The sequence below is a fragment of the Electrophorus electricus genome, chromosome 17 (assembly GCF_041902795.1).
Source record: "Electrophorus electricus isolate QZ-2024a chromosome 17, ASM4190279v1, whole genome shotgun sequence".
NCBI lineage: Eukaryota > Metazoa > Chordata > Actinopteri > Gymnotiformes > Gymnotidae > Electrophorus > Electrophorus electricus.
In genome coordinates, this window is record NC_137513.1 from 20,512,305 (window position 1) to 20,539,826 (window position 27,522).

General features: G+C 35.1%; 6 protein-coding genes and 1 pseudogene across 6 annotated transcripts; all 7 read left to right on the forward strand.

Moving 5' to 3' along the window:
• Window positions 1-1,300: 1,300 nt before the first annotated feature.
• On the forward strand, window positions 1,301-2,792 carry LOC113567731 (olfactory receptor 52J3-like). The gene is made up of 2 exons (XM_026995825.3): window positions 1,301-1,371; window positions 1,759-2,792. Exons 1-2 carry the CDS (start codon window positions 1,345-1,347, stop codon window positions 2,713-2,715), a joined length of 984 nt encoding a protein of 327 aa, XP_026851626.3. The 5' UTR covers window positions 1,301-1,344; the 3' UTR covers window positions 2,716-2,792.
• Window positions 2,793-3,866: 1,074 nt separating this feature from the next.
• On the forward strand, window positions 3,867-5,230 carry LOC118242569 (olfactory receptor 52J3-like; annotated as a pseudogene).
• A 1,168-nt stretch (window positions 5,231-6,398) lies between these two features.
• LOC118242568 (olfactory receptor 52J3-like) lies at window positions 6,399-8,446 on the forward strand. The gene is made up of 2 exons (XM_035534344.2): window positions 6,399-6,470; window positions 6,857-8,446. The coding sequence occupies exons 1-2, from the start codon at window positions 6,444-6,446 to the stop codon at window positions 7,811-7,813; spliced, it is 984 nt and encodes a 327-aa protein (XP_035390237.2). The 5' UTR covers window positions 6,399-6,443; the 3' UTR covers window positions 7,814-8,446.
• A 2,057-nt stretch (window positions 8,447-10,503) lies between these two features.
• LOC118242567 (olfactory receptor 52J3-like) lies at window positions 10,504-12,656 on the forward strand. Its single transcript, XM_035534343.2, has 2 exons — window positions 10,504-10,574; window positions 10,959-12,656. The coding sequence occupies exon 2, from the start codon at window positions 10,965-10,967 to the stop codon at window positions 11,913-11,915; it is 951 nt and encodes a 316-aa protein (XP_035390236.1). The 5' UTR covers window positions 10,504-10,574; window positions 10,959-10,964; the 3' UTR covers window positions 11,916-12,656.
• LOC118242566 (olfactory receptor 52B2-like) lies at window positions 12,657-13,720 on the forward strand. The gene has a single exon (XM_081700225.1). It carries the CDS (start codon window positions 12,657-12,659, stop codon window positions 13,656-13,658), a length of 1,002 nt encoding a protein of 333 aa, XP_081556351.1. The 3' UTR covers window positions 13,659-13,720.
• Window positions 13,721-14,220: 500 nt separating this feature from the next.
• On the forward strand, window positions 14,221-16,369 carry LOC118242565 (olfactory receptor 52B2-like). The gene is made up of 2 exons (XM_035534341.2): window positions 14,221-14,411; window positions 14,736-16,369. Exons 1-2 carry the CDS (start codon window positions 14,409-14,411, stop codon window positions 15,690-15,692), a joined length of 960 nt encoding a protein of 319 aa, XP_035390234.2. The 5' UTR covers window positions 14,221-14,408; the 3' UTR covers window positions 15,693-16,369.
• A 603-nt stretch (window positions 16,370-16,972) lies between these two features.
• Window positions 16,973-19,579, forward strand: LOC113567729 (olfactory receptor 52E4-like). Its single transcript, XM_081700344.1, has 2 exons — window positions 16,973-17,065; window positions 17,244-19,579. Exon 2 carries the CDS (start codon window positions 17,263-17,265, stop codon window positions 18,196-18,198), a length of 936 nt encoding a protein of 311 aa, XP_081556470.1. The 5' UTR covers window positions 16,973-17,065; window positions 17,244-17,262; the 3' UTR covers window positions 18,199-19,579.
• Window positions 19,580-27,522: the final 7,943 nt, after the last annotated feature.

Here is a 27,522-nt window from a genome sequence, read left to right on the forward strand (position 1 = left end):
TAGCCATATGACATATGCCACTCTTATTCAAACAAGAAGAAACAGGAGTTAAATATCTCATGAGATTCCCAATCATGCAGAGGCAGTAACCTTAAAAGGCACACAGCACACTAAAAGAAATTTAATGTATATGGGTATTACCTGTTACAATAAGATACCTGTAATAAGACATTATTCTGGAAATTTAAGATGACTTCAGTTTCCACAATATTTAGCTTACTTTGCATATTTTCACTCTGGTCATGCATATATTAATGTATGACGTGGAAAAAAAGGAATCTTTGATATTACACATTGAACAGTGTGTATTTTCTGTGTTTATGTTATTAACTTAACATTAAGCCATGCATTCATTATTTTTGTGAATGAGATTGGCCTGGCAGTGCATCCTGTCTTTCAATAATGAGCTGAAGGCAAAGATGTAATCAGAGGTAACAGTGTGAAACCCCATTCAGTAACCAGCTGCACTGTTTCCAAACATACATCAAACAAGAAAAAGACAGTAACATTCAGAAAAAGAACATCTGTACATCGTTATACACAACAGAACTTTACTGAATAAACCAGATAAATTGTGCATGTAATGGACATCTCTTGTAATAAATGCTGTGAGTAGCATTCATAACCTAAATGATTCAATGAAACTGACTTTTTTCAGCATATATTGTTATTAAAGCAGAACAGCCAACCGATGTAACTCAATCCATGCTTGTAAAAGGTCAGTTGGAACACACAGGCTGTGTTTGAACATACTACTCACATTCTGATTGGGCCTCAAATCATTATGCAGTATGAAGACCAAAATTAATTTCCAAAAAAGTTACTCAGATGATGTAGTACTCTGGCCCAATATTCCAACCCTGCCTTGGTGCTTCTGTCACTTGTTTCGTAGGGTTTCCCTTTGTTCAGTTGTGGGGAATGACTCTGCAACCTTCTTTTGATGGGCTATTGGCCAACCTTTGGTAATGGTGAGTGAAGAATAGGAGGGAAAACCAGTTATGGAGAAACACAGACCAACAGAAAGAGATACAGCCAGCACAACCCAACCACAGCACACAGGCAAAAATCACAACATTCACATTAAACTTTAATAAATGTTAGTGCATTCATAATCACCTGTAGTAGTTTTGTAATTTCAAACACACAACGTTCCAGACAGCTGGAGGCATTTTAGAGATTTTAAACAGATTTTGCTGACGGTTCTCTGGCATTACATGTGAGTCACTGGCATAGTCTCTAGAGGACTTAACTATATATAAATGTGCCATTGTGCTTCACTATTGATGCCACTGGAAGATCTGTGCATTTCATTACTTTACTGGCCAAATAGTCAACTGAATTTGCATGAAGTTAATAAAGGCTAAGTCAAAGGTAAGATAAAACAGAGGAACACAGCATTGAATTATTACTTTTTTTAGAATAAACTTTTTTTTTTGTTCTATTTCATGTTATATTTGTTAAAATATATCTAAATAATTCATTGTGACATTCTTACATTTGCTATTATTATTAGCTATTTGTTGATTTTTGTTATTTAAGGCAGCAGTGCTTTGTTCTATACAGCATACTAAAAATTTTTAAAAAGTCCAAAATATGTAGTCCAAACAATGAAGACATTTTCAAGGAACAAAGTAGCAAATATGATTCATTTTTATTCCAATATGGAATCAAATGAAAAAAAATTAGTAGATAAACACTAAGATAAAAAATATTTTGGAAATGTGGAATTTCTCTGTTACATTTTTGTTTGTTCCACAGATTTTAATGGAAGCCCAATTTTCAAATGACACCTTTAGCTGGAGCCTTCAGATTGCCAAAATTGATGTAACTCCAGAGGCTGTATATCCTGTCTTTTTCACTGGGACTCTGATCTACTTGTTTTCAGTGTTATGTAATGGAATCATCCTAGCACTCATTTTGACACAACGAAGCCTTCATAAGCCAATGTTCTACATTATGTTCAGCCTTCCACTAGCAGATGTAGTAGGAATCACCACTCTCCTTCCCAGACTGCTAATCGATATTGTAACTCAGTCAAATCTTGTCTATTATCCAACATGTGTGTTACAGGGTTTCCTTCTCCATTTGTATGCAGGTAGTGTACTTTTTGTCCTAGCAGCAATAGCATTTGACCGCTACATAGCAATATGCAAGCCACTCAGATATCACTCTATCATGACACCCTTTACAGTTGGAGGTGTTATAGCTCTGGCATGGGGCACTGACATTGCATTAGAGGTCGTGTTGTTTGCTCTTCAGGCCAGCCTGCCAAAGTGCAAGACATATATTGTTAATGTGTTCTGTGATAATATGTCCTTGGTGCGACTCTCGTGTGGAGGTGATATTACTGTGAACAATATATATGGCTTGGTTTTGACAGGATTTATGCAGGTAGTTAGTGTGGGTGTTCAGTTATTGTCCTATGTACAAATTCTCAAAACCTGCCTTTCCCACACTCAGTCTGATTCTAAAATTAAGGCTATAAATACTTGTTCAGCACAATTAATTACATTTGGTCTGTTTGAAATAGTCTCTACCAGTACAATACTTTCATATCGTTTCCAGAATATTTCTCCTAATGCACAAAAATTGTGTGGTATAATGATTTTCACAATTCCTCCAGTTGTCAATCCAATTATATATGGAATGAATACAAAAGACATTAGAAATGCATTTTTTTTGGTCTTGAAAAAAATAAAGGTCACAGTCACATAAAGCTAATGTGAAAGCTTTAACCTTTATGAATATGTAGACTGATTCAACATAAAAACAATATGCTGGTACTGTCTTCAAATGTGTCATCAAAATATAATTAAATAATTCTATTGTTTAAAAAAGAGATGTCTCTTTTCATTTGAAATGACTTAAATTATGCTGTCAAAATGAAAATGTAATTAAATGAAATATATGAAGTATGGTAAATGTATCAGCTATAATGCATTGTGTCTCTCACTGACAACATCCAACCTTTTAGGACCTTTATTCAGTATGCACCAAACTCAAGTGGACTAGGCCACCCTCAATTAAAGGAAGAGGGAAACCTATTACATTTACTAGTGCACCGTTTACAGGGCATCTACCCACAGAGGTTTACTGCTAACAATAGCTTGGTGGACTGTAGAAACTGGGGTTGGTATGAGGAGCAGCCAACTGATGTAACTCACTCCACATGTGCATTCACATTACACTTTAATAAATGTTAGTGAGGTCATAATCAGCTAAAGTAGTTTGGTAGTTTCAAACACAACATACAAATTTCCAGACAGCTGGGGGCATTTTAGAGATTTTAAACAGATTTTGCTGACGGTTCTCTGGCATTACATGTGAGTCACTGGCATAGTCTCTGGAGGATTTAACTGTATATAAATGTGCCATTGTGCTTCACTATTGATGCCACTAGAAGATCTGTGCATTTCATTACTTTACTGGCCAAATAGTCAACTGATGTTGCCTGAAGTTGACAAAGGCTTAGCCAATTGTAAGCTAAAACAAAGGAAAATAGCCTTGAATTAATTTTTTAGAATAAACATTTTTTGTTTTTTTTCATATGTTATATTTGTTAAAATATATCTAAATAATTCATTGTGACATTCTTACATTTGCTATCATTATTAGCTATTTGTGGATTTTTGTTATTTAAAGCAGCAGTGCTTTGTTCTATACAGCATACCAAATTTTTTTAAAAAGTCCAAAATATGTAGTCCAAACAATGAATACATTTTCAAGGAACAAAGTAGCAAATATGATTCATTTTTATACCAATATGGAATCAAAGAAAAAAACATTAGTAGAAAAACACAAAGATAAAAAATATTTTGGAAATGTGGAATTTCTCTGTTACATTTTTGTTTGTTCCACAGATTTTAATGGAAGCCCAATTTTCAAATGATACCTTTAGCTGGAGCCTTCAGATTGCCAAATTTGATGTCCCTCCAGAGGCTGTATATCCTGTCTTCTTCACTGGGACTCTGATCTACTTGTTTTCAGTGTTATGTAATGGAATCATTTTAGCACTCATTTTGACACAACAAAGCCTTCATAAGCCAATGTTCTACATTATGTTCAGCCTTCCACTAGCAGATCTAGTAGGAATCAGCAGTCTCCTTCCCAGACTGCTAATCGATATTGTAACGCAGTCAAATGTTGTCTATTATCCAACATGTGTGTTACAGGGATTCATTCTACATTTGTATGAAGGTGGTGTATATTTTATCCTGGCAGCCATGGCATTTGACCGCTACATAGCAATATGTAAGCCACTCAGATATCACTCTATCATGACACCCTTTACAGTTGGAGGTGTTATAGCTCTGGCATGGGGAACTGACATTACATTAGAGGTCGTGTTGTTTGCTCTTCAGGCTAGACTGCCAAAGTGTAAGACATATATTGTTAATGTGTTCTGTGATAATATGTCCTTGGTGCGACTCTCGTGTGGAGGTGATATTACTGTGAACAATATATAAGGCTTGGTTTTGACAGGATTTATGCAGGTTGTTAGTGTGGGTGTTCAGTTATTCTCCTATGTACAAATTCTCAAAACTTGTCTTTCCCACTCTCAATCTGATGCTAAAATCAAGGCTGTAAATACTTGTTTAGCACAAATAATTACATTTGCTCTGTTTGAAATAGTCTGCACTACTGTAATACTATCATATCGTTTACAAAATATATCTCCCAATGCACAAAAATTATGTGGTATAATGACTTTCACAGTCCCTCCAGTTGTTAATCCAATAATATATGGAATGCATACAAAAGATATTAGAATTGCATTTCTTATGGTCTTGAAAAAAATAAAGGTCACATTCACATAAACCTAACTTGAAAAGCTTTATACTTCACGAATATGTAGACTGATTCAATATAAACAAATAATATGCTGGTACAGTATTCAAATGTGTCATCAAAATATAATTAAACAACAATTCTATAGTCTATAGAAAGAAAGTCATTTGAAATGACAAATTATGCTGTCAAAAGGAAAATATCAAGTATAGCCCTGGTTATTAAAAAGAACAACAGGATATACTGTTCTAAAATCAGTAAAACCAATTTAATGTTTTATGTGAAAAAAACAATAATAGTAATTTTATTTGTAAAGGGCATGAACTGAAAACGATTGTAAATGATTGTAAACTTTGATGTTAGATCTGTTCATTTTCTTTATAATTTTCATTCCTTTACATTATATTTTGGCTTTTGATTGGCTTTACATTCAAGGGAAGCTGAGGAGAAACAAGTGGTCTGTTTTAAACCAAGAACCAATGCCTAGCAACTGTATCGTTCACTTAGTTCCTTTTTTCTTAAAGCCAAGTTTCCTTTTAATACAAATCCAAATAAATGTATATTTTGTTCAAAAAATAAATTGACAGCACCTCAGAGAATCAAAAGAAGTTTCATCATTCACAACATACTTGTTACTGACTTGCTTGGATTGGTTACAAATGTATCAGCCATAAGATACATGTAATAAGACATTTTTCATGAAATTTAAGTTGACTGAAGGATTCAGTTTCCACAATATTTAGCTTACCTTGCATATTTTCACTTTAGTCATGCATATATTAATGTATGACGTGGGAAAAAAAAGAACTGTTGATACAAAACATGGAACAGTGTGTATTTTCTGTGTTTATGTTATTAACTTAACATTAAGCCATGCATTCAATATTTTTGTGAATGAGATTGGCCTGGCAATGCATCCTGTGTTTCAATATTGACCTGAAGGCAAAGATGTAACCAGAGGTAACAGTGTGAAACCCCATTCAGTAACCAGCTGCACTGTTTCAAAACATACATCAAACAAGACAAAGACAGTAACATTCATAAAAATATCATCTGTACAAAGTTACTCACATTCTGATTGGGCCTCAAATCAGTATGCAGTATGAAGACCAAAATTAATTTCCAAAAAAGTTACTCAGATGATGTAGTACTCTGGCCCAATATTCCAACCCTGCCTTGGTGCTTCTGTCACTTGTTTTGTAGGGTTTCCCTTTGTTCAGGTGTGGGGAATGACTCTGCAACCTTCTTTTGATGGGCTATTGGCCAACCTTTGGTAATGGTGAGTGAAGAATAGGAGGGAAAACCAGTTATGGAGAAACACAGACCAACAGAAAGAGATACAGCCAGCACAACCCAACCACAGCACACAGGCAAAAATCACAACATTCACATTAAACTTTAATAAATGTTAGTGCGTTCATAATCACCAGTAGTAGTTTTGTAATTTCAAACACACAACCTTCCAGACAGCTGGAGGCATTTTAGAGATTTTAAACAGATTTTGCTGACGGTTCTCTGGCGTTACATGTGAGTCACTGGCATAGTCTCTAGAGGACTTAACTATATATAAATGTGCCATTGTGCTCCACTATTGATGCCACTGGAAGAACTGTGCATTTCATTACTTTACTGGCCAAATAGTCAACTGAATTTGCATGAAGTTAATAAAGGCTAAGTCAAAGGTAAGATAAAACAGAGGAACACAGCATTGAATTATTACTTTTTTTAGAATAAACTTTTTTTTTGTTCTATTTCATGTTATATTTGTTAAAATATATCTAAATAATTCATTGTGACATTCTTACATTTGCTATCATTATTAGCTATTTGTTGATTTTTGTTATTTAAGGCAGCAGTGCTTTGTTCTATACAGCATACTAAAATTTTTTTAAAAGTCCAAAATATGTAGTCCAAACAATGAAGACATTTTCAAGGAATAAAGTAGCAAATATGATTCATTTTTATTCCAATATGGAATCAAAGGAAAAAAAATTAGTAGATAAACACAAAGATAAAAAATATTTTGGAAATGTGGAATTTCTCTGTTACATTTTTGTTTGTTCCACAGATTTTAATGGAAGCCCAATTTTCAAATGACACCTTTAGCTGGAGCCTTCAGATTGCCAAATTTTATGTCCCTCCAGAGGCTGTATATCCTGTCTTCTTCATTGGGACTCTGATCTACTTGTTTTCAGTGTTATGTAATGGAATCATCCTAGCACTCATTTTGACACAACGAAGCCTTCATAAGCCAATGTTCTACATTATGTTCAGCCTTCCACTAGCAGATCTAGTAGGAATCAGCAGTCTCCTTCCCAGACTGCTAATCGATATTGTAACTCTGTCAAATGTTGTCTATTATCCAACATGTGTGTTACAGGGTTTCCTTCTCCATTTGTATGCAGGTAGTGTACTTTTTGTCCTAGCAGCAATAGCATTTGACCGCTACATAGCAATATGCAAGCCACTCAGATATCACTCTATCATGACACCCTTTACAGTTGGAGGTGTTATAGCTCTGGCATGGGGCACTGACATTGCATTAGAGGTCGTGTTGTTTGCTCTTCAAGCCAGACTGCCAAAGTGCAAGACACTGATTTTTAATGTGTACTGTGATAATATGTCCTTGCTGAAACTTTCATGTGGAGGTGATATTACTGTGAACAATATATATGGCTTAGTTTTGACCGGATTTATGCAGGTGGTTAGTGTGAGTATTCAGGTATTCTCTTACACCCAGATTCTCAAAACCTGCATTTCCCATTCACAATCTGATGCTAGAAAAAAGGCTGTAAATACCTGCTCAGCACAGCTGATTACATTTAGTCTCTTTGAAATAGTTGGTATTTTTGGCATTCTTTCATATCGTTTCCAGAATATACCTCCTAATGCACAAAAAGTTTGTGGTATAATGATTTTTACAATCCTTCCCGTTCTGAACCCAATTATATATGGAATGAACACAAGAGATATTAGAAATGCATTTTTTATGGCATTGAAAAAACAAAGGTTTGCATTCACATAAGTGTGGGAGTGTCAAACAGCGACCCTGGCATTGTTTCCTCTACTGGATTATGTTCCCCTTTTACAAGTAAATCACAGGGTTATGATGCACTAAGCATGGGCAGCCAAGGATAAGAGTGCATTTAGGTGAGTCAGTGCTCTCCACTCACTACTAATCTATGCTCTCTACTCACCTTTGCTCTCAACTATACACTGCACTTTACAATCAACCATACAATGCTCACTACCACCATCCCCTATACCAATTGTGATGAACATATATACATTGTTTACATTGTAATAGTGGTCCACTGTTTTCTCTTAGTTATATTATTTATCTTTATATCTTTAGATTCTCTATCTCTACAATACCCTTCATGTAAGCAAAATTTCACTGCTAGTTGTAGCATGTATGAGTACGTATGTGACAAATAAACTTTGATTTGATTTGATTAATAATAAGCATGCATTGCTTCAAGAACCTTTTACATCCATCAGGTGATGTTTCATACCTCTCAGGGACAGCAATCTAAACTGATAAGACGCCTGAAGCTGTAACGTGTGGGATGGCTGTGGGTGCAGGAGAAAGACAACGTTATCAGGCATTATTTAAAATCATTAGCAGCAGCAACAACAATAATAAAAGATTTCTGTGACTGTCTCTTTTGCTTGCTTTTTGGATATGTTGGCTTGCTTTGAATTTATTTGTACAAAATGACACCTTGTGTGAATCTGGCCTGTTTAATATATTCAACAGATATAGCACAAAAAGTCTAATTTCTCTGTTCTTTGTGAAAGTACATCTGTCCTGAAATATATCTGCAATGAACATGATGTGCCATGCAGTGTAGTAACACACATAACTAAACTCCTGAGCTGATTAACAAAGACATAACGGCTGGGAAGACAAAAACAATGCACAGTGCTGGCTTAGTAGAGAAGCAGGATTGGGAAACTCCTTTCTAAAGGAGTACTGTAAAGGTTCTAAAAGTGCACTGTTGCATAGCCAATAAAGTAATATTTTAACTTAAGCAGACACTTTGAATAAAATCAATGTAGGTTATGCAGTAGCCTGATACAGGCTCAATCTCAACCATAAGGCTGCCAATCCCACAGGATTTCTGCCCTGAATGATATTGTTACTTAGCAGTACACTAAAGTTTACACACATACAAACTGAGATTTCTTCCCTATCTCCTCCTGAGAATATATGCCATTAGGCACCTTGCTGTACAGCCAGTATTCTGAACTCTATAAAGAAAGTCATTTGAAATGACAAATTATGCTGTCAAAAGGAAAATATCAAGTATAGCCCTGGTTATTAAAAAGAACAACAGGATATACTGTTCTAAAATCAGTAAAACCAATTTAATGTTTTATGTGAAAAAAACAGTAATAGTAATTTTATTTGTAAAGGGCATGAACTGAAAACGATTGTAAATGATTGTAAACTTTGATGTTAGATCTGTTCATTTTCTTTATAATTTTCATTCCTTTACATTATATTTTGGATTTTGATTGGCTTTACATTCAAGGGAAGCTGAGGAGAAACAAGTGGTCTGTTTTAAACCAAGAACCAATGCCTAGCAACTGTATCGTTCACTTAGTTCCTTTTTTCTTAAAGCCAAGTTTCCTTTTAATACAAATCCAAATAAATGTATATTTTGTTCAAAAAATAAATTGACAGCACCTCAGAGAATCAAAAGAAGTTTCATCATTCACAACATACTTGTTACTGACTTGCTTGGATTGGTTACAAATGTATCAGCCATAAGATACATGTAATAAGACATTGTTCATGAAATTTAAGTTGACTGAAGGATTCAGTTTCCACAATATTTAGCTTACCTTGCATATTTTCACTTAAGTCATGCATATATTAATGTATGACGTGGGAAAAAAAAGAACTGTTGATACAAAACATGGAACAGTGTGTATTTTCTGTGTTTATGTTATTAACTTAACATTAAGCCATGCATTCAATATTTTTGTGAATGAGATTGGCCTGGCAATGCATCCTGTCTTTCAATAATGACCTGAAGGCAAAGATGTAACCAGAGGTAACAGTGTGAAACCCCATTCAGTAACCAGCTGCACTGTTTCAAAACATACATCAAACAAGACAAAGACAGTAACATTCATAAAAATATCATCTGTACAAAGTTACTCACATTCTGATTGGGCCTCAAATCAGTATGCAGTATGAAGACCAAAATTAATTTCCAAAAAAGTTACTCAGATGATGTAGTACTCTGGCCCAATATTCCAACCCTGCCTTGGTGCTTCTGTCACTTGTTTTGTAGGGTTTCCCCTTTGTTCAGGTGTGTGGAATGACTCTGCAACCTTCTTTTGATGGGCTATTGGCCAAACTTTGGTAATGGTGAGTGAAGAATAGGAAGGAAAACCAGTTATGGAGACACAAAGACCAACAGAAAGAGATACAGCCAACACAACCCAACCACAGCACACAGGCAAAAATCACAACATTCACATTAAACTTTAATAAACGTTAGTGCGTTCATAATCACCTGTAGTAGTTTTGTAATTTCAAACACACAACGTTCCAGACAGCTGGAGGCATTTTAGAGATTTTAAACAGATTTTGCTGACGGTTCTCTGGCATTACATGTGAGTCACTGGCATAGTCTCTAGAGGACTTAACTATATATAAATGTGCCATTGTGCTCCACTATTGATGCCACTGGAAGATCTGTGCATTTCATTACTTTACTGGCCAAATAGTCAACTGATGTTGCCTGAAGTTAACAAAGGCTAAGCCAAGGGTAAGCTAAAACAAAGGAAAACAGCCTTGAATTATTTTTTTTAGAATAAACATTTTTTGTTTTATTTCATATGTTATATTTGTTAAAATATATCTAAATAATTCATTGTGACATTCTTACATTTGCTATCATTATTAGCTATTTGTGGATTTTTGTTATGTAAGGCAGCAGTGCTTTGTTCCATACAGCATACCAAAAATGTTTTAAAAGTCCAAAATATGTAGTCCAAACAATGAAGACATTTTCAAGGAACAAAGTAGCAAATATGATTCATTTTTATTCCAATATGGAATCAAAGAAAAAAAAAATTAGTAGATAAACACTAAGATAAAAAATATTTTGGAAATGTGGAATTTCTCTGTTACATTTTTGTTTGTTCCACAGATTTTAATGGAAGCCCAATTTTCAAATGATACCTTTAGCTGGAGCCTTCAGATTGCCAAATTTGATGTCTCTCCAGAGGCTGTATATCCTGTCTTCTTCACTGGGACTCTGATCTACTTTTTTTCAGTGTTATGTAATGGAATCATTTTAGCACTCATTTTGACACAACGAAGCCTTCATAAGCCCATGTTCTACATTATGTTCAGCCTTCCACTAGCAGATCTAGTAGGAATCACAACTCTCCTTCCCAGACTGCTGATCGATATTGTAACTCAGTCAAACATTCTCTATTATCCAACATGTGTGTTACAGGGATTCATTCTGCATTTGTATGGAGGTGGTGTTTATTTTATCCTGGCAGCCATGGCATTTGACCGCTACATAGCAATATGCAAGCCACTCAGATATCACTCTATCATGACACCCTTTACAGTTGGAGGTGTTATAGCTCTGGCATGGGGCACTGACATTGCATTAGAGGTCGTGTTGTTCGCTCTTCAGGCTAGACTGCCAAAGTGCAAGACATTTATTGTTAATGTGTATTGTTCAAATATGGCCTTAGTGCAACTCTCATGTGGAGGCGATATTACTGTGAACAACATATACGGCTTGGTTTTGACAGGATTTATGCAGGTTGTTAGTGTGGGTGTTCAGTTATTCTCTTATGTACAAATTCTCAAAACTTGTCTTTCCCACTCTCAATCTGATGCTAAAATCAAGGCTGTAAATACTTGTTTAGCACAAATAATTACATTTGCTCTGTTTGAAATAGTCTGCACTACTGTAATACTATCATATCGTTTACAAAATATATCTCCCAATGCACAAAAATTGTGTGGTATAATGACTTTCACAGTCCCTCCAGTTGTTAATCCAATTATATATGGAATGCATACAAAAGATATTAGAATTGCATTTCTTATGGTCTTGAAAAAAATAAAGGTCACATTCACATAAACCTAACGTGAAAAGCTTTATACTTCACGAATATGTAGACTGATTCAATATAAACAAACAATATGCTGGTACAGTATTCAAATGTGTCATCAAAATATAATTAAACAACAATTCTATAGTCTGTAGAAAGAAAGTCATTTGAAATGACAAATTATGCTGTCAAAAGGAAAATATCAAGTATAGCCCTGGTTATTAAAAAGAACAACAGGATATACTGTTCTAAAATCAGTAAAACCAATTTAATGTTTTATGTGAAAAAAACAGTAATAGTAATTTTATTTGTAAAGGGCATGAACTGAAAACGATTGTAAATGATTGTAAACTTTGATGTTAGATCTGTTCATTTTCTTTATAATTTTCATTCCTTTACATTATATTTTGGCTTTTGATTGGCTTTACATTCAAGGGAAGCTGAGGAGAAACAAGTGGTCTGTTTTAAACCAAGAACCAATGCCTAGCAACTGTATCGTTCACTTAGTTCCTTTTTTCTTAAAGCCAAGTTTCCTTTTCATACAAATCCAAATAAATGTATATTTTGTTCAAAAAATAAATTGACAGCACCTCAGAGAATCAAAAGAAGTTTCATCATTCACAACATACTTGTTACTGACTTGCTTGGATTGGTTACAAATGTATCAGCCATAAGATACATGTAATAAGACATTGTTCATGAAATTTAAGTTGACTGAAGGATTCAGTTTCCACAATATTTAGCTTACCTTGCATATTTTCACTTTAGTCATGCATATATTAATGTATGACGTGGGAAAAAAAAGAACTGTTGATACAAAACATGGAACAGTGTGTATTTTCTGTATTTATGTTATTAACTTAACATTAAGCCATGTTAAGGCTGTATATCCTGTCTTTTTCACTGGGACTCTGATCTATTTGTTTTCAGTGTTATGTAATGGAATCATTTTAGCACTCATTTTGACACAACGAAGCCTTCATAAGCCAATATTCTACATTATGTTCAGCCTTCCACTAGCAGATCTAGTAGGAATCACCACTCTCCTTCCCAGACTGCTAATCGATATTGTAACTCAGTCAAATGTTGTCTATTATCCAACATGTGTGTTACAAGGTTTCCTTCTCCATTTGTATGCAGGTAGTGTACTTTTTGTCCTAGCAGCAATAGCATTTGACCGCTGCATAGCAATATGCAAGCCACTCAGATATCACTCTATCATGACACCCTTTACAGTTGGAGGTGTTATAGCTCTGGCATGGGGCACTGACATTGCATTAGAGGTCGTGTTGTTTGCTCTTCAGGCCAGACTGCCAAAGTGTAAGACATATATTGTTAATGTGTTCTGTGATAATATGTCCTTGGTGCGTCTCTCGTGTGGAGGTGATATTACTGTGAACATTATATATGGCTTGGTTTTGACAGGATTTATGCAGGTAGTTAGTGTGGGTGTTCAGTTATTGTCCTATGTACAAATTCTCAAAACCTGCCTTTCCCACACTCAGTCTGATTCTAAAATTAAGGCTATAAATACATGTTCAGCACAATTAATTACATTTGGTCTGTTTGAAATAGTCTCTACCAGTACAATACTTTCATATCATTTCCAGAATATATCTCCTAATGCACAAAAATTGTGTGGTATAATGATTTTCACAATTCCTCCAGTTGTCAATCCAATTATATATGGAATGAATACAAAAGACATTAGAAATGCATTTTTTTTTGGTCTTGAAAAAAGTAAAGGTCACAGTCACATAAAGCTAATGTGAAAGCTTTAACCTTTATGAATATGTAGACTGATTTAACATAAAAACAATATGCTGGTACTGTCTTCAAATGTGTCATCAAAATATAATTAAATAATTCCATTGTCTAAAAAAAGAGATGTCTCTTTTCATTTGAAATGACTTAAATTATGCTGTCAAAATGAAAATGTAATTAAATGAAATATATGAAGTATGGTAAATGTATCAGCTATAATGCATTGTGTCTCTCACTGACAACATCCAACCTTTTAGGACCTTTATTCAGTATGCGCCAAACTCAAGTGGACTAGGCCACCCTCAATTAAAGGAAGAGGGAAACCTATTACATTTACTAGTGCACCGTTTACAGGGCATCTACCCACAGAGGTTTACTGCTAACAATAGCTTGGTGGACTGTAGAAACTGGGGTTGGTATGAGGAGCAGCCAACTGATGTAACTCACTCCACATGTGCATTCACATTACACTTTAATAAATGTTAATGAGGTCATAATCACCTAAAGTAGTTTAGTAGTTTCAAACAAAACATACAAATTTCCAGACAGCTGGGGGCTTTTTATAGACTTTAAACAGATTTTGCCGACGGTTCTCTGGCATTACATGTGAGTCACTGGCATAGTCTCTGGAGGATTTAACTGTATATAAATGTGCCATTGTGCTTCACTATTGATGCCACTAGAAGATCTGTGCATTTCATTACTTTACTGGCCAAATATTCACCTGATGTTGCCTGAAGTTAACAAAGGCTAAGCCAATGGTAAGCTAAAACAGGAACAGGGCCTTCTATGATTTTTTACAAACTTTTTTTTATTATTTCATGTTATATTTGTTAAAATGTACCTACATTTTTCATTATGACAATCTTACATTTGGTGTCATTATTGATGAAAGGCTTTGTTCCATACAGAATACAAAAAAAGTGTCCAAAATGTGTAGTCCAAATAATGAAGAATTTTCAAGGAGTAAAATATTGCTCCAATATTGAATCAAAGAAAAAATATATAATTTACTAGATAAATACTAGGATAAAAATATTTTGGAAATGTGTAACTTTTCTCTTACATTTTTGATTGTTCCACAGATTTTAATGGAAGCCCAATTTTCAAATGACACCTTTAGCTGGAGTCTTCAGATTGCCAAATTTGATGTCCTTCCAGAGGCTGTATATCCTGTCTTCTTCACTGGGACTCTGATCTACTTTTTTTCAGTGTTATGTAATGGAATCATCCTAGCACTCATTTTGACACAACAAAGCCTTCATAAGCCAATGTTCTACATAATGTTCAGCCTTCCACTAGCAGATCTAGTAGGAATCACCACTCTCCTTCCCAGACTGCTGATCGATATTGTAACTCAGTCAAATGTTGTCTATTATCCAACATGTGTGTTACAGGGATTCATTCTGCATTTGTATGCAGGTGGTGTTTATTTTATCCTGGCAGCCATGGCATTTGACCGCTACATAGCAATATGCAAGCCACTCAGATATCACTCTATCATGACACCCTTTACAGTTGGAGGTGTTATAGCTCTGGCATGGGGCACTGACATTGCATTAGAGGTCGTGTTGTTTGCTCTTCAGGCCAGACTGCCAAAGTGCAAGACATTTATTGTTAATGTGTATTGTTCAAATATGGCCTTAGTACAACTCTCATGTGTAGGTGATATTACTGTGAACAATATATATGGCTTAGTTTTGACTGGATTTATGCATGTGGTTAGTGTGAGTATTCAGGTATTCTCTTATGCCCAGATTCTCAAAACCTGCATTTCCCATTCACAATCTGATGCTAGAAAAAAGGCTGTAAATACCTGCTCAGCACAGCTGATTACATTTAGTCTCTTTGAAATAGTTGGTATTTTTGGCGTTCTTTCATATCGTTTCCAGAATATACCTCCTAATGCACAAAAAGTTTGTGGTATAATGATTTTTACAATCCTTCCCGTTCTGAACCCAATTATATATGGAATGAACACAAGAGATATTAGAAATGCATTGTTTATGGCATTGAAAAAACAAAGGTTTGCATTCACATAAGTGTGGGAGAGTCAAACAGCGACCCTGGCATTGTTTCCTCTACTGGATTATGTTCCCCTTTTACAAGTAAATCACAGGGTTATGATGCACTAAGCATGGGCAGCCAAGGATAAGAGTGCATTTAGGTGAGTCAGTGCTCTCCACTCACTACTAATCTATGCTCTCTACTCACCTTTGCTCTCAACTATACACTGCACTTTACAATCAACCATACAATGCTCACTACCACCATCCCCTATACCAATTGTGATGAACATATATACATTGTTTACATTGTAATAGTGGTCCACTGTTTTCTCTTAGTTATATTATTTATCTTTATATCTTTAGATTCTCTATCTCTACAATACCCTTCATGTAAGCAAAATTTCACTGCTAGTTGTAGCATGTATGACTACGTATGTGACAAATAAACTTTGATTTGATTTGATTAATAATAAGCATGCATTGCTTCAAGAACCTTTTACATCCATCAGGTGATGTTTCATACCTCTCAGGGACAGCAATCTAAACTGATAAGACGCCTGAAGCTGTAACGTGTGGGATGGCTGTGGGTGCAGGAGAAAGACGACGTTATCAGGCATTATTTAAAATCATTAGCAGCAGCAACAACAATAATAAAATATTTCTGTGACTGTCTCTTTTGCTTGCTTTTTGGATATGTTGGCTTGCTTTGAATTTATTTGTACAAAATGACACCTTGTGTGAATCTGGCCTGTTTAATATATTCAACAGATATAGCACAAAAAGTCTAATTTCTCTGTTCTTTGTGAAAGTACATCTGTCCTGAAATATATCTGCAATGAACATGATGTGCCATGCAGTGTAGTAACACACATAACTAAACTCCTGAGCTGATTAACAAAGACATAACGGCTGGGAAGACAAAAACAATGCACAGTGCTGGCTTAGTAGAGAAGCAGGATTGGGAAACTCCTTTCTAAAGGAGTACTGTAAAGGTTCTAAAAGTGCACTGTTGCATAGCCAATAAAGTAATATTTTAACTTAAGCAGACACTTTGAATAAAATCAATGTAGGTTATGCAGTAGCCTGATACAGGCTCAATCACAACCATAATGCTGCCAATCCCACAGGATTTCTGCCCTGAATGATATTGTTACTTAGCAGTACACTAAAGTTTACACACGTGCAAACTGAGATTTCTTCCCTATCTCCTCCTGAGAATATATGCCATTAGGCACCTTGCTGTACAGCCAGTATTCTGAACTCTATAAAACCTGGGTGCTGAAAAAGTGCCCAGGTGTTTTTATTCACTTTATACACAATGCACTTCAGATTTAAACAGCAAACCAAACATCTGGTACCTCACTAAAATGGCACTGAACAAAATCTCAGAAGGCTCAGTTTTGAGGGTGAGTATGTACTGCAAAAATGAATTAACAAAAATAAGTAAAAAACATTCTGATGTATTGTGCTATAGTTAAAATGTATATACTGTTAAATTGGTCTGTAATCAATATTCTTTGTTCAGCATGTTTTTCTTTAAAATTAGAAGCTTTAGCAATGACCACCATTATTCCCTCAACACAGGTTTAAAAATAACTCAAGAATGAACAACTTCTCAAATGAATCATTCTTGCTGACAATTCAAGGCTTCGACATCCCCTCTGAGAGCATCCTCCCTGCATTCCTCTTTGCTACACTTAACTACATGATCATTCTCTTCTGTAACCTCATCCTCCTGATCACTATCATTGTAAATAAGAGTCTTCATCAGCCCATGTACATTCTGCTGTTAAACCTGCCTATAAATGATCTTATGGGCTCTACAGCCCTTTATCCACAACTCATCAAAGAACTCTTGTGGGATACCAGGACCATACAGTTTTCAGCCTGTGTTACCCAAGCTTTCTTTATACATATGTACATAGTAGGTGCGGTGTTCATTTTGACTGCTATGGCGTATGACAGATATGTGGCTATATGCCGACCAATGAGATACAACACAATTATGAGCAACACACACATAATGAAAATCATCTCCTTGGTCTGGCTCTCAAACATACTTATGATAGCTGTGCTTTTTATCCTGCTGCTCCGCTTGCCACGGTGTCGATCTCTCCTGACCCATACATACTGTGACAACCCCTCTCTGCTCCAGCTTGTCTGTGGGAACACAGCTATTAATAATATTTATGGACTGACAACTGTAGCTTTCTCTCAGGTAGTAACTGTAGGCACATTTGTTTTTACATACTTGCAGATTCTCATAGCCTGTTTCCGTAACAAAAGCTCAGACACACGTAGCAAGGCCCTGCAGACATGTGCCACACACTTAATAGTTTTCATCATTTTTGAATGTTTAGGCCTATTCACTATTATTTCTTACAGGCTTACAGATATTCCCACACATATAAGACAATTTAGTGGTGTGGCTGCCATGATTTTGCCTCCAACATTGAATCCTATCATCTATGGTTTACGGACAAAAGAAATTAGAATGAACACTTTAAAGCTCCTTAAGCAAACGGTCTATCCCTCATAAGCATAAAATTGATGTGATGTTGGATTATTGCTTTGAAAGTTTTAAGAATTGTTTTAAATTGTATATATTTTGACATGTACCAGACTTTCACCACATTGTAAAGTAAGTTTTTAATGAGGCAAGTCCTTCTGCATTAGCATTTAACAGAATTTAAAATTTACGTTGATCTCCTATGTTAACTGAAAATCTAATGACAAAGATATGAAATTCTAATGTTATCTAAATCCTAATTATGGTGTTTTCTCAATTAGCAACTTCCAGTCAAGCTTGCATTCAGACTGGGTCACATCAGGAAATCATATGTATGAATTTTTAAAGCATACAATAACCCCTGACCACACACCCACACCCACACACACCCACACACACACACACACACACACACACACACACACACACACACACACACACACACACACACATTATAAAGAGCAATGTTGTCCCCTTCTGGACAAATTGTATCGGTATGTCTATTTATATTTAACCACAGTTTTACTGTTTTTTTTTTTTATGCAAAAAATTAAAGGTGGACTATAAAAATCTGGCCCTATTTCCAAACCATAACACCATATCCAATATTTACAAGATATTTGTATCTTGAATCAGTTTTAACACAAGATGCCATCCATCACCTCCTACCTTTTGTATGGATGGTACGGATACTGTGTGGTCTGTTTGTTTATTTCTCCATTGGTAAAATATCTTCACTCCTGGGTTATGGTTGATTGAAGCAAATGCAGGGTCACCAGCTTTTCATTCCCCATTCCTCACTGCCCCACTGTCCTGCTGCCTGGGGCAAAAGCTAAAAAAAACGGCAGATATATTGGGGTCTGGGGAAGACCAGGGGACAGATTCACAAAAGCGTCTTAAGAAATAAATTTATTTTAAATATAGTTTTTTCTTAACTTTACATATTAAACAAGATTACTAATAAATATAATTTTCCCAAAAAAATACTATGCTTTCCTCTTATAAACCAGTGATATTGTTGAAAAAAAATGTTCTCATGATCACACTTGCCTTAAAATATACTTCAAAGTTGAAATATTCTAATTACTGGAAATACATTATACATAATGTCAATTCAAACATTTATAAGACTTTCAAGTGGATGCCTTCTTAAAATACCAAGTAGTTTACCTAAAGAAAATATAGCAAAGCTATTGTTTAGTTTTTTTTTGTTTTTTTTTTAGTTAGACGTTATCTGGGATTTGGATAGAAGAAAACCCGCACAAAGCCCTCACAAAGACAGGGCAGATCCTCTGACCTACGTGATTATATACTTCTATAACAATAATGACTTCCAAGGAATATATCTTGCATAAATCAAAAACATCCTCACATCTTCCTGTAATATTTACAAATTAAAATGGTTGAACTGAGATTTTTTGTATCTGGCTCCTATCAAATATCTTTCAGTCATGTGGAGAATGCTTTATCAGATGCCCTCTGCAAGGGTAAGGAACTTTATCAAGTTCCCTTCAACTGGTTCAGAACAAAGGCAAACACTGAAAAAAACTCTTTGACAATGGATTGCCAAATATACTTTGTGTAGATGATAGGTCATACATTGCAATAAAGTTCATTGTGCCTTACATAGACTGTAATTATTGTTATGCAAAATCATGTTAATCAAAGTTTAATTACATATAATTTTCTGATAGGCCCCACATAAATTTGAGGAAATGTATGCTAACAGGAAAGAGTTTCGATCAGTAAATATTCCGATTTTCTGAAATGGCCCTCTTAGTTAATAGCCTTATAGCAAAGTGGCCTGAAGTATCCATGATTTATGCCCCTTCAACAGCTGGTCATTAGTTTCCCTGCAACACTGAATCTTATAATCTATGGTTTGGGAACAAAAGTAAGCAGAATCAAAGCTTTAAAATTACTTAAGCAAAATATATAGTCTTCACAACCTGTAGACATGACATATTGTGTAATGTATAGTCTACAATTATTTAAAGTTATTAATATTTCTTATTTCTTTATTTTTTATTCTTTGTTCTTGTTTTACCCTTACCCTACCTCTAAGAACTTATTTAGTTTTTTTTTTTTCATGGGATAAATAACAAACTGTACATACCTTACTTCATGAACAGAAGATGGCAGTAGTCTGCTAATTATGAGAATATGTTTATTCGCTATGAGGTAACCTGTGATCTGTTGCTTTGTTACATTCAGTTAACAGCATGGAAAGTAACATTTGCCTTGTGATAATATGTCGAGATAGGAGTAGCATTATATTTGCTTGTTTGTATGTTGTGTTTAGCATTTTCTGGATACAAACTCTATGATTTATGCCTGGGTATTTAATTGTCTGTGGGACCATGCATTTTTCAAGAAACAAAGAAAAAATAACACATTCCTAGAAATCTTAAATTAATCATGGTTTTCTGCTTTTCAGAAATATTATCTACGTCATTGAAAATACAGAAGTGTTTTATGGATGATACATAAAGATACTTATATAAATCACTGATTGATGATTGATATTTTTATAAATGGTTTGGTATACAATTTCTATCAATATCCTCAGCTTGCATTTTCAGTATATGGGTGCAAGCAGGAAAGCCTAGATACAGTCTTTGGAAATTTGCTTAAAGTCTACACTAACCCAATACAGAGACCTATAAATGTAACCCCAGTACAAATTATTACAGTACATATCTTTGAACTCACAAAGTAAAGGTTTAACCTGAGCAGAGAGATGGAATCTTTGGAAGCAGCACATTTGCAGCTGTTTGTACTTTTAATAAAAGAGGAAATGAAAATGGCCAAACATTGTGTATAACATTTGTTAAATGTAAAAAAAAAAAAGGTTTTAAAATATGCTTATTTCTCTGCTCTGCATTCACAGCACACAGAGCGTTGCAACAGAGCCAGAATTGTGATTCAGCCTATTCTTTCATACCTGCATAGTGGGAAAATTAGAACTGCCAGGGAAGAACACTACAGCTAAACTATTAATTCCTTTTACTGCACACCTCACTCATTATTTTCCACACACAACAAGCACATGTCAAGCCAAAAGCCATGAGACACTGTGCTTAAAACACATTTACACATTTGCAAGAATGTACTTGTGTGTTTGTGTGCAGCTTTTCATTATTTTAACACTATTTTCAATCTAGCAGTAATGTATATTTCTGGATGTTTGCATATCAGTACTGTTATTCACATTCACAGTTTCTAACATAAATAAATACATATTAAAATATGATTGTTTTTACATGACACATTTGGAATACAGTCTGTATGTACAGAAATATTGTTGAAACTGGGCAAGTGTGGCAAAATATCATTTAATAAATTAGATCATGGTGTTGAAAAATGTTTCTTCTTGTTGTTTGTTTGTTTGTTTGTTTGTTTGTTTGTTTATTTGGTTGGTTGGTTGGTTTCTTGTTTTCTTTGTTTTTGTAATTTGAGCTTCTTGGTTTAGGTGATTGAGTGCTCTGTCAGTGCCAAGCATGGCTGGCTCAAAGTTTGTGTTAATATGGCATTGTTCTGCCCTTTCCAGGGCCTGGAAGAATACACTGGCAAGGGAGATTGCTGCTAGTTCCCAGAAAACTCCGAAAACTGTACCCAGTAAACTGTACTGCTGTGGATTCAGTGCTCAGTGGATGCTTTGGAAAAGCTTGTGTTAACATTCCATACTTCAGACTGTCTTTGAGGAAGTCTGTTTCCTCTTTAAGCAGACATGCCATTGACCTCTTTGGTTTCCTGTTAGGCTAGGCATCTGACCTTCCACATCTTCCTATGGTTATTGAAAATGATTATCACAGCTACAGCAGACATTCTTCCTTTAGATAGATTATTTGTGAATTTGGTGAAATATTATTAATAATAGCATTGATGATAGCCAAATGTCAGTTGAGCCTTTAATTTTACTTGGGGAAGTGAGTCAATTGAGTTTTGTTGATGTGTATATATCTTATCTTCATCCTGTATAAATTAACCAGTCAAATCCCTTTTTCTTTGCATCAGTTATATAATCCAGTTGCTGATTCAATTCATGTAAGACTGATACCCTCTATAAGAGATGTGCAAATGGTCATCTTTTACAGCTGTCCCTACCAACTTGGAAAAAAAGCAGCTGTAAAAGTGAAAATGGGAAATGGGAAACAAGGGAAAAGGCCTGATTGTGGCAGTAGAGGAAAGGTCAAGTGGTCACCAAATCAATAGGTTTCTTCCATTTGGTGTCATTATTGTGCACAACAAATTTTATGGCAGCTTTGGTCAACCGTTACTCTAAGTCACCCTTCCTCCATCTTTAATGACAGACGCAATGTTATATTGTCATTCAATATGAGCATTCCACTTCCTTGATTCATGCAAGGAAGGTGGTCCAGTAAGAAACCTCACTCATCTTATCAGAGGACTGTGGTTACATCCGTAGCCTAACATTCTCTTTCAATCAGTCATTTTAGTATCTCACTATGGGATATGGCAACTCCTGCCAACTCCTTGCCAGACAAGTTCAAAGACTATGCCCAGTGCTGAGTTTGCCCTCTTAAGAGTTGCAAATTAGCTGCTTTCAACTGATGTGGGTTTTTGTTCTTTTGGATGACACAGGAGCTTTTTATTCTGTAAACCATGAAATACTAAATGGTATACTTAACATTAATTGCTTAGCTCTAAATTGACTGATATTATTATCGATACCTATCGATACACAAAATCATCCTCTGTTGTTCAAGGAGTACTCCAGGGATCTGACCTTGGGCCTCTTCCTTTCATTTTATATATTTCTCCACTAGGCCAGATCTTCGTAATAATGGCCTTAAATTCCACTGTCATGCTGATGACATTCAGATTGATATAATCCCTCATGGCTTCTGCTGAGGCATTGATCTCATGTATCAGAGATCTAAAACTGGATGCTGCTGCTTGAAATGTAATGCTGATAAATCTGAAGTTTTACTAGTAGGCTTCTCTCTGGTTTCTCAAACCTCACTGTTGATGTTGCTGGTGTTCCTATTAGATCAACTCAAGTTATTAAAAACCTCAGCTGTCTCTTTGATGCATAACTCATACTTACAACCACTTTTGTTTGTGAAAAATTGGGTGACATAGTGTCGCCCTTTCTTTTCTCTTTCCTTTTTGGTTTCTTTTGTGGAAGCCATTAGTTTTTTTTATAGTATATTGTAAATCAAATATCTTATTAATGATACTGAGATAATATTGACAGTAATATTCTAATGATTCTTTAGGGCTGCCTTCAACCACAAGCCTTTGAAACCATCGTACACCCCCCACTACCCCAACCAAAGACACCCCTGTATTAAATATCATAAATACCAGCTTTCTTCAGTATTTATGTCTTAATTGTGTCTTTCAAGGGTATTTATGTCTTTACTGTTCAAACTGAACAAATAAACATCTGCAGATGCTTTACAGTAAATAACCGATAGCATGTGACCTGTAGATATCATCAGACACTTTGAAGTTTCCTTACTGTTGCTCTGCCAGCCCTTAAATACATTCATTTACATTTACTGTTTGATTCAGGGTTGTTTTTTTTTCTCTGCCCTAATTTGGAGTCATTACCCTTCTCCAAGATAAAACACAGCAAGAGCAGATGCCATTTAAATTAATTTGGTTGTATCTGAGGAGACCTTTGCATCATACATCAAACCAGCAAAACTAACTGCAGCTGTGAAATACGTTTAGCACGTCGGTCTCAGAATAAACTGAACTTGTGGCCCATTCATCTGACGCCACTCTTTGCAGATCATGTCATTGCAAACAACTCATTCCCTGAAGAGCCATTATTGGCTTACAGACCTACAGGGACACTTGCCAGAGACCCCCATAATAAATGGCAACAGCATAAACAAACCAGTCATTAACTTAATGAACAGCAAAAAGATATAGATGTTACATCTTGTAGTCGTTAGAGTAGACAAAGGGTTGTCGTATGAGACTAACACTAACAAGTCTCTAGGTGATGGGATAGGCGATTAGTCTTCCAGGACTTTAAGATGACATCACTCTATTGAACAGCAAGTCAGACAATAACAAACATACATGATATTATACAAAAGGTTTGTCCCCACATCCAATTGATAATGCATTGTAAATATGAAATAATAATACTGGTTTGTTGTATGTTTTATTTTGAATAAAATCTATATATATATATATATATATATATATATATATATATATATATATATATATATATATATATATATATATATATATATATATATATATATATATATATATATATATATATATATATATATATATATATATATATATATATATATATATATGTCATTGATTGCTAACACTTTCTAGAAAATGATTCCACAATTTATGAGTTATGTAACAGAAAAAAAATATTTCACCAATTTAGTTATAAACCATTCTAGGAACAGTATTGCCTCAGGCGAGTTATATTTTCTCAGAGATCAGCAAGACATGTAGGAACTTAGCCATCAAATAATTCTAATGTCAAAAACATGACATTGTAGTAAATCCAGAACTTAATAGACATACATTGCAAATTGAATAAGAATATGATTTAACTCTTATCTTGCTAACAACATGGACTGCTGTGTTAAAAACACATTAGGTCAGTCAAATTAATCTGAAGGTGATAAAAGCACTTACTCATCATGTAGGATTAACATATTTTATTTCAGATATCTTCATATGTATAATATTCAGATGTAGTATAATATGCAGAAATTACTTATATACATTTCTACATTTAAAATGACCAAAGCTGGCTAGTGTTGTGCAAAGTTAGTAACAAAAGGACACAATTAACTTTAGAAAGATATAAGACAGTACAAACATGTGCCCACATTTCTGTTACACTACAATGCTAAAGTAAAAAGGTAAGTTTTACCACTAGATCTAAAGACTGTGATAGAGGGAGTAGATCTAATGCTTAGTAATAGACTGTTTCATAGCTTCAGCACAGCAACATCAAAGGAGGGTTCACACTTTAGCTTGAACTAAGAGCAAGGCCCTACCTGCCTAAAGTGACTGCACATTAAAATACTTTATGCATGTCAGGAAGTAACTTTCTCCAAAATCTTAGAGTGAAAAGGTGTGCTGTAAATGTAACTGGAGAGGACAGAGGGTCAACATCAGTGTTATGTGCGAGAGCACATACTTGCTTGTTTGTTATGTGTTTCTGGGGGAACCAATATAATGAGTTATGCAGGTGTTTATGTTGCAGAAAATCTGCTTCCCGCATAGACGGAGCTTTCCCTTTAAAAGATGGAGGGAGGAGAAGCAGAAGAGAACGCACACTGCATGTGACACACACACACACACACAGAGAGAGAGAAAGAGAGAGAGAGAGAGAGAGAGAGAGAGAGAGAGAGAGAGAGAGGAAGACACTGTTTAATTAAACACAGGTTTTTTTGTTGTTAGCCATAGCTCTGTTAAATAATGAGTCTGTGATAGGTTCATATATTACTTAGCTATTTGATATTACTTGAGCTGTAACAGAGTTCTGGACTGTCTTTGCAGTGCCTGTGCAGTCACTACGACACAGTTTGAAGCACAGACATCCTTGAACACACCTTTATTAGTTATTTGTGAAGGAAACATCTTAGAAAGGACATTTTGATCAACTAGATGTAAACTTTGTTGTCTTGATTTCACACCATCTAATGAAAAATGAAATCAGACTGAAATTAAATTGTTTTTGATGAGATGGTTGAGGTGGATACATTTCACCCTAATGTTGACAGCACTGAAGTACATGCAGAGGGTTCTCCTACTTCCAGTTCTGAAGCAGAAAGACCTTGTAATTCACCTAAAGCAAAGGCAATGTTACCATTACATTTATGGCATTTATAGTTCAAAGTTCAAAGAGGCTTTATTGTCATTTAAGCTATATACAAATACACAGCAAAAATGAGACAATGTTCCTCCAGGATCATGGTGCAACATAAAACAACTGTGCAACAGACAACATGCCACAAAAGTGCAAACAATACAATATAGTGTAAAATGTTATAAACATTATATAAACAATAATAAATACAGGACAGGACAAATACAAAATGAATAGACAGTGCAATTATTTAGTCCAGTACACAGTACTGGTAATATGCAAAATGAGTTGTGCAAAAGAGTCAGTGACATGCTATAATCAACATAGCAGTCACTGGTAGCAGCCAGAGCAGTTCAGAGTACAGTGCTCTAGCAACAAGTAGGATAATGTGCAAGACTGCAACAGGAGTGCATATTTAATTTGTGTGAAGCTCAACTTCAGCACTAGTCCGATTTAACTGATGCTTTTATCCAAAGTGACTTACAATTGTGACTGAGTACAACTTAAGCAACTGAGGGTTAAGGGCCTTGCTCAGAGGCTCAACAGTGGCAACTTGGCAGTGTTTGGGCTTGAACTGGCAACCTTCCAATTACTAACCAGGTACACCATTGAACTTCCACTGCCCCTAGTACTAGGGACCGTGAACCTCAAACTTGGAAAGTGGCTCCAGCAGATCCCAGGAACAACTTCTGAGATCTCCATCCAGAAGAGTGCAGTCCTGGGAACAGCTACGATACTATGCATAAATTTGACCTAAAACTTCAGATTGCCACACAAGTCCTAAAAGTAGAGAATGAGAGCCAAATAAGACAAGAATATTAGTCTCTGTAATTTATTTATTGAGAAAATGCCACTGTTGCACTTCCTACTTCTAGAGAGCTGTGCAGTCACTCCAAACCTCATTATCCAATTTTGTGTCAAAATCATAAGTAAACAATGCTGGAAATGTAAATTAAAAGAGTGGCCACATCTCATTGTTTGTAGAACTTGAGATTGTTTGTTGTTGTTTCAGTGTTATGTTTATATTTGGGAAAGAGACACTGAGCTCATTTTAGTGCTCTTTATTAAGTTCCAGCTGCCAAAATTCAGAGAAAATGAAAATGAAAACATAATTGGCAGATGTTATTAAACTAGCCTAGACTACTAAGTGCGATGGGGAATCCAAGAGGTTTTAAATTAGAAGTGCTGCCTACAGCTGAAACATAAATTAAAAATCAATGTATGCAACATTTGCTATTTGGTAGTGGCATCCTTTTACAATTTTGTATCTAAGGACAACATTTAGGTTGAAAATTTCATATAAACCTTATACACAGTTCATCCCCCTATTGTTGTTGTTTGTAATAAATAGTCCAATTAGGTACTGCAAAGAAACTTTCAGTTTAATTAGTTGAAGCTAACTGATTTTTTGTTTGTACACTCAGTGACTAATTAATCCCAAATTACCATTTGACATTTTTTTGAGCTGCTTATATTTATGACATTCCTTAGATGTTCTATATTTCAAAGAGAAGGCTGAA

Bases quoted from the DNA above. Each gene is read 5' to 3' on its own strand.
- LOC113567729 (XM_081700344.1), top strand. From the start codon at position 17,263: ATGAACAACTTCTCAAATGAATCATTCTTGCTGACAATTCAAGGCTTC.
- LOC118242566 (XM_081700225.1), top strand. From the start codon at position 12,657: ATGCATATATTAATGTATGACGTGGGAAAAAAAAGAACTGTTGATACA.
- LOC113567731 (XM_026995825.3), top strand. From the start codon at position 1,345: ATGAAGTTAATAAAGGCTAAGTCAAAG. The intron at 1,372-1,758 runs GTAAGATAAAAC...TTTGTTCCACAG, and splicing joins TAATAAAGGCTAAGTCAAAG to ATTTTAATGGAAGCCCAATT.
- LOC118242567 (XM_035534343.2), top strand. From the start codon at position 10,965: ATGGAAGCCCAATTTTCAAATGATACCTTTAGCTGGAGCCTTCAGATT.
- LOC118242568 (XM_035534344.2), top strand. From the start codon at position 6,444: ATGAAGTTAATAAAGGCTAAGTCAAAG. The intron at 6,471-6,856 runs GTAAGATAAAAC...TTTGTTCCACAG, and splicing joins TAATAAAGGCTAAGTCAAAG to ATTTTAATGGAAGCCCAATT.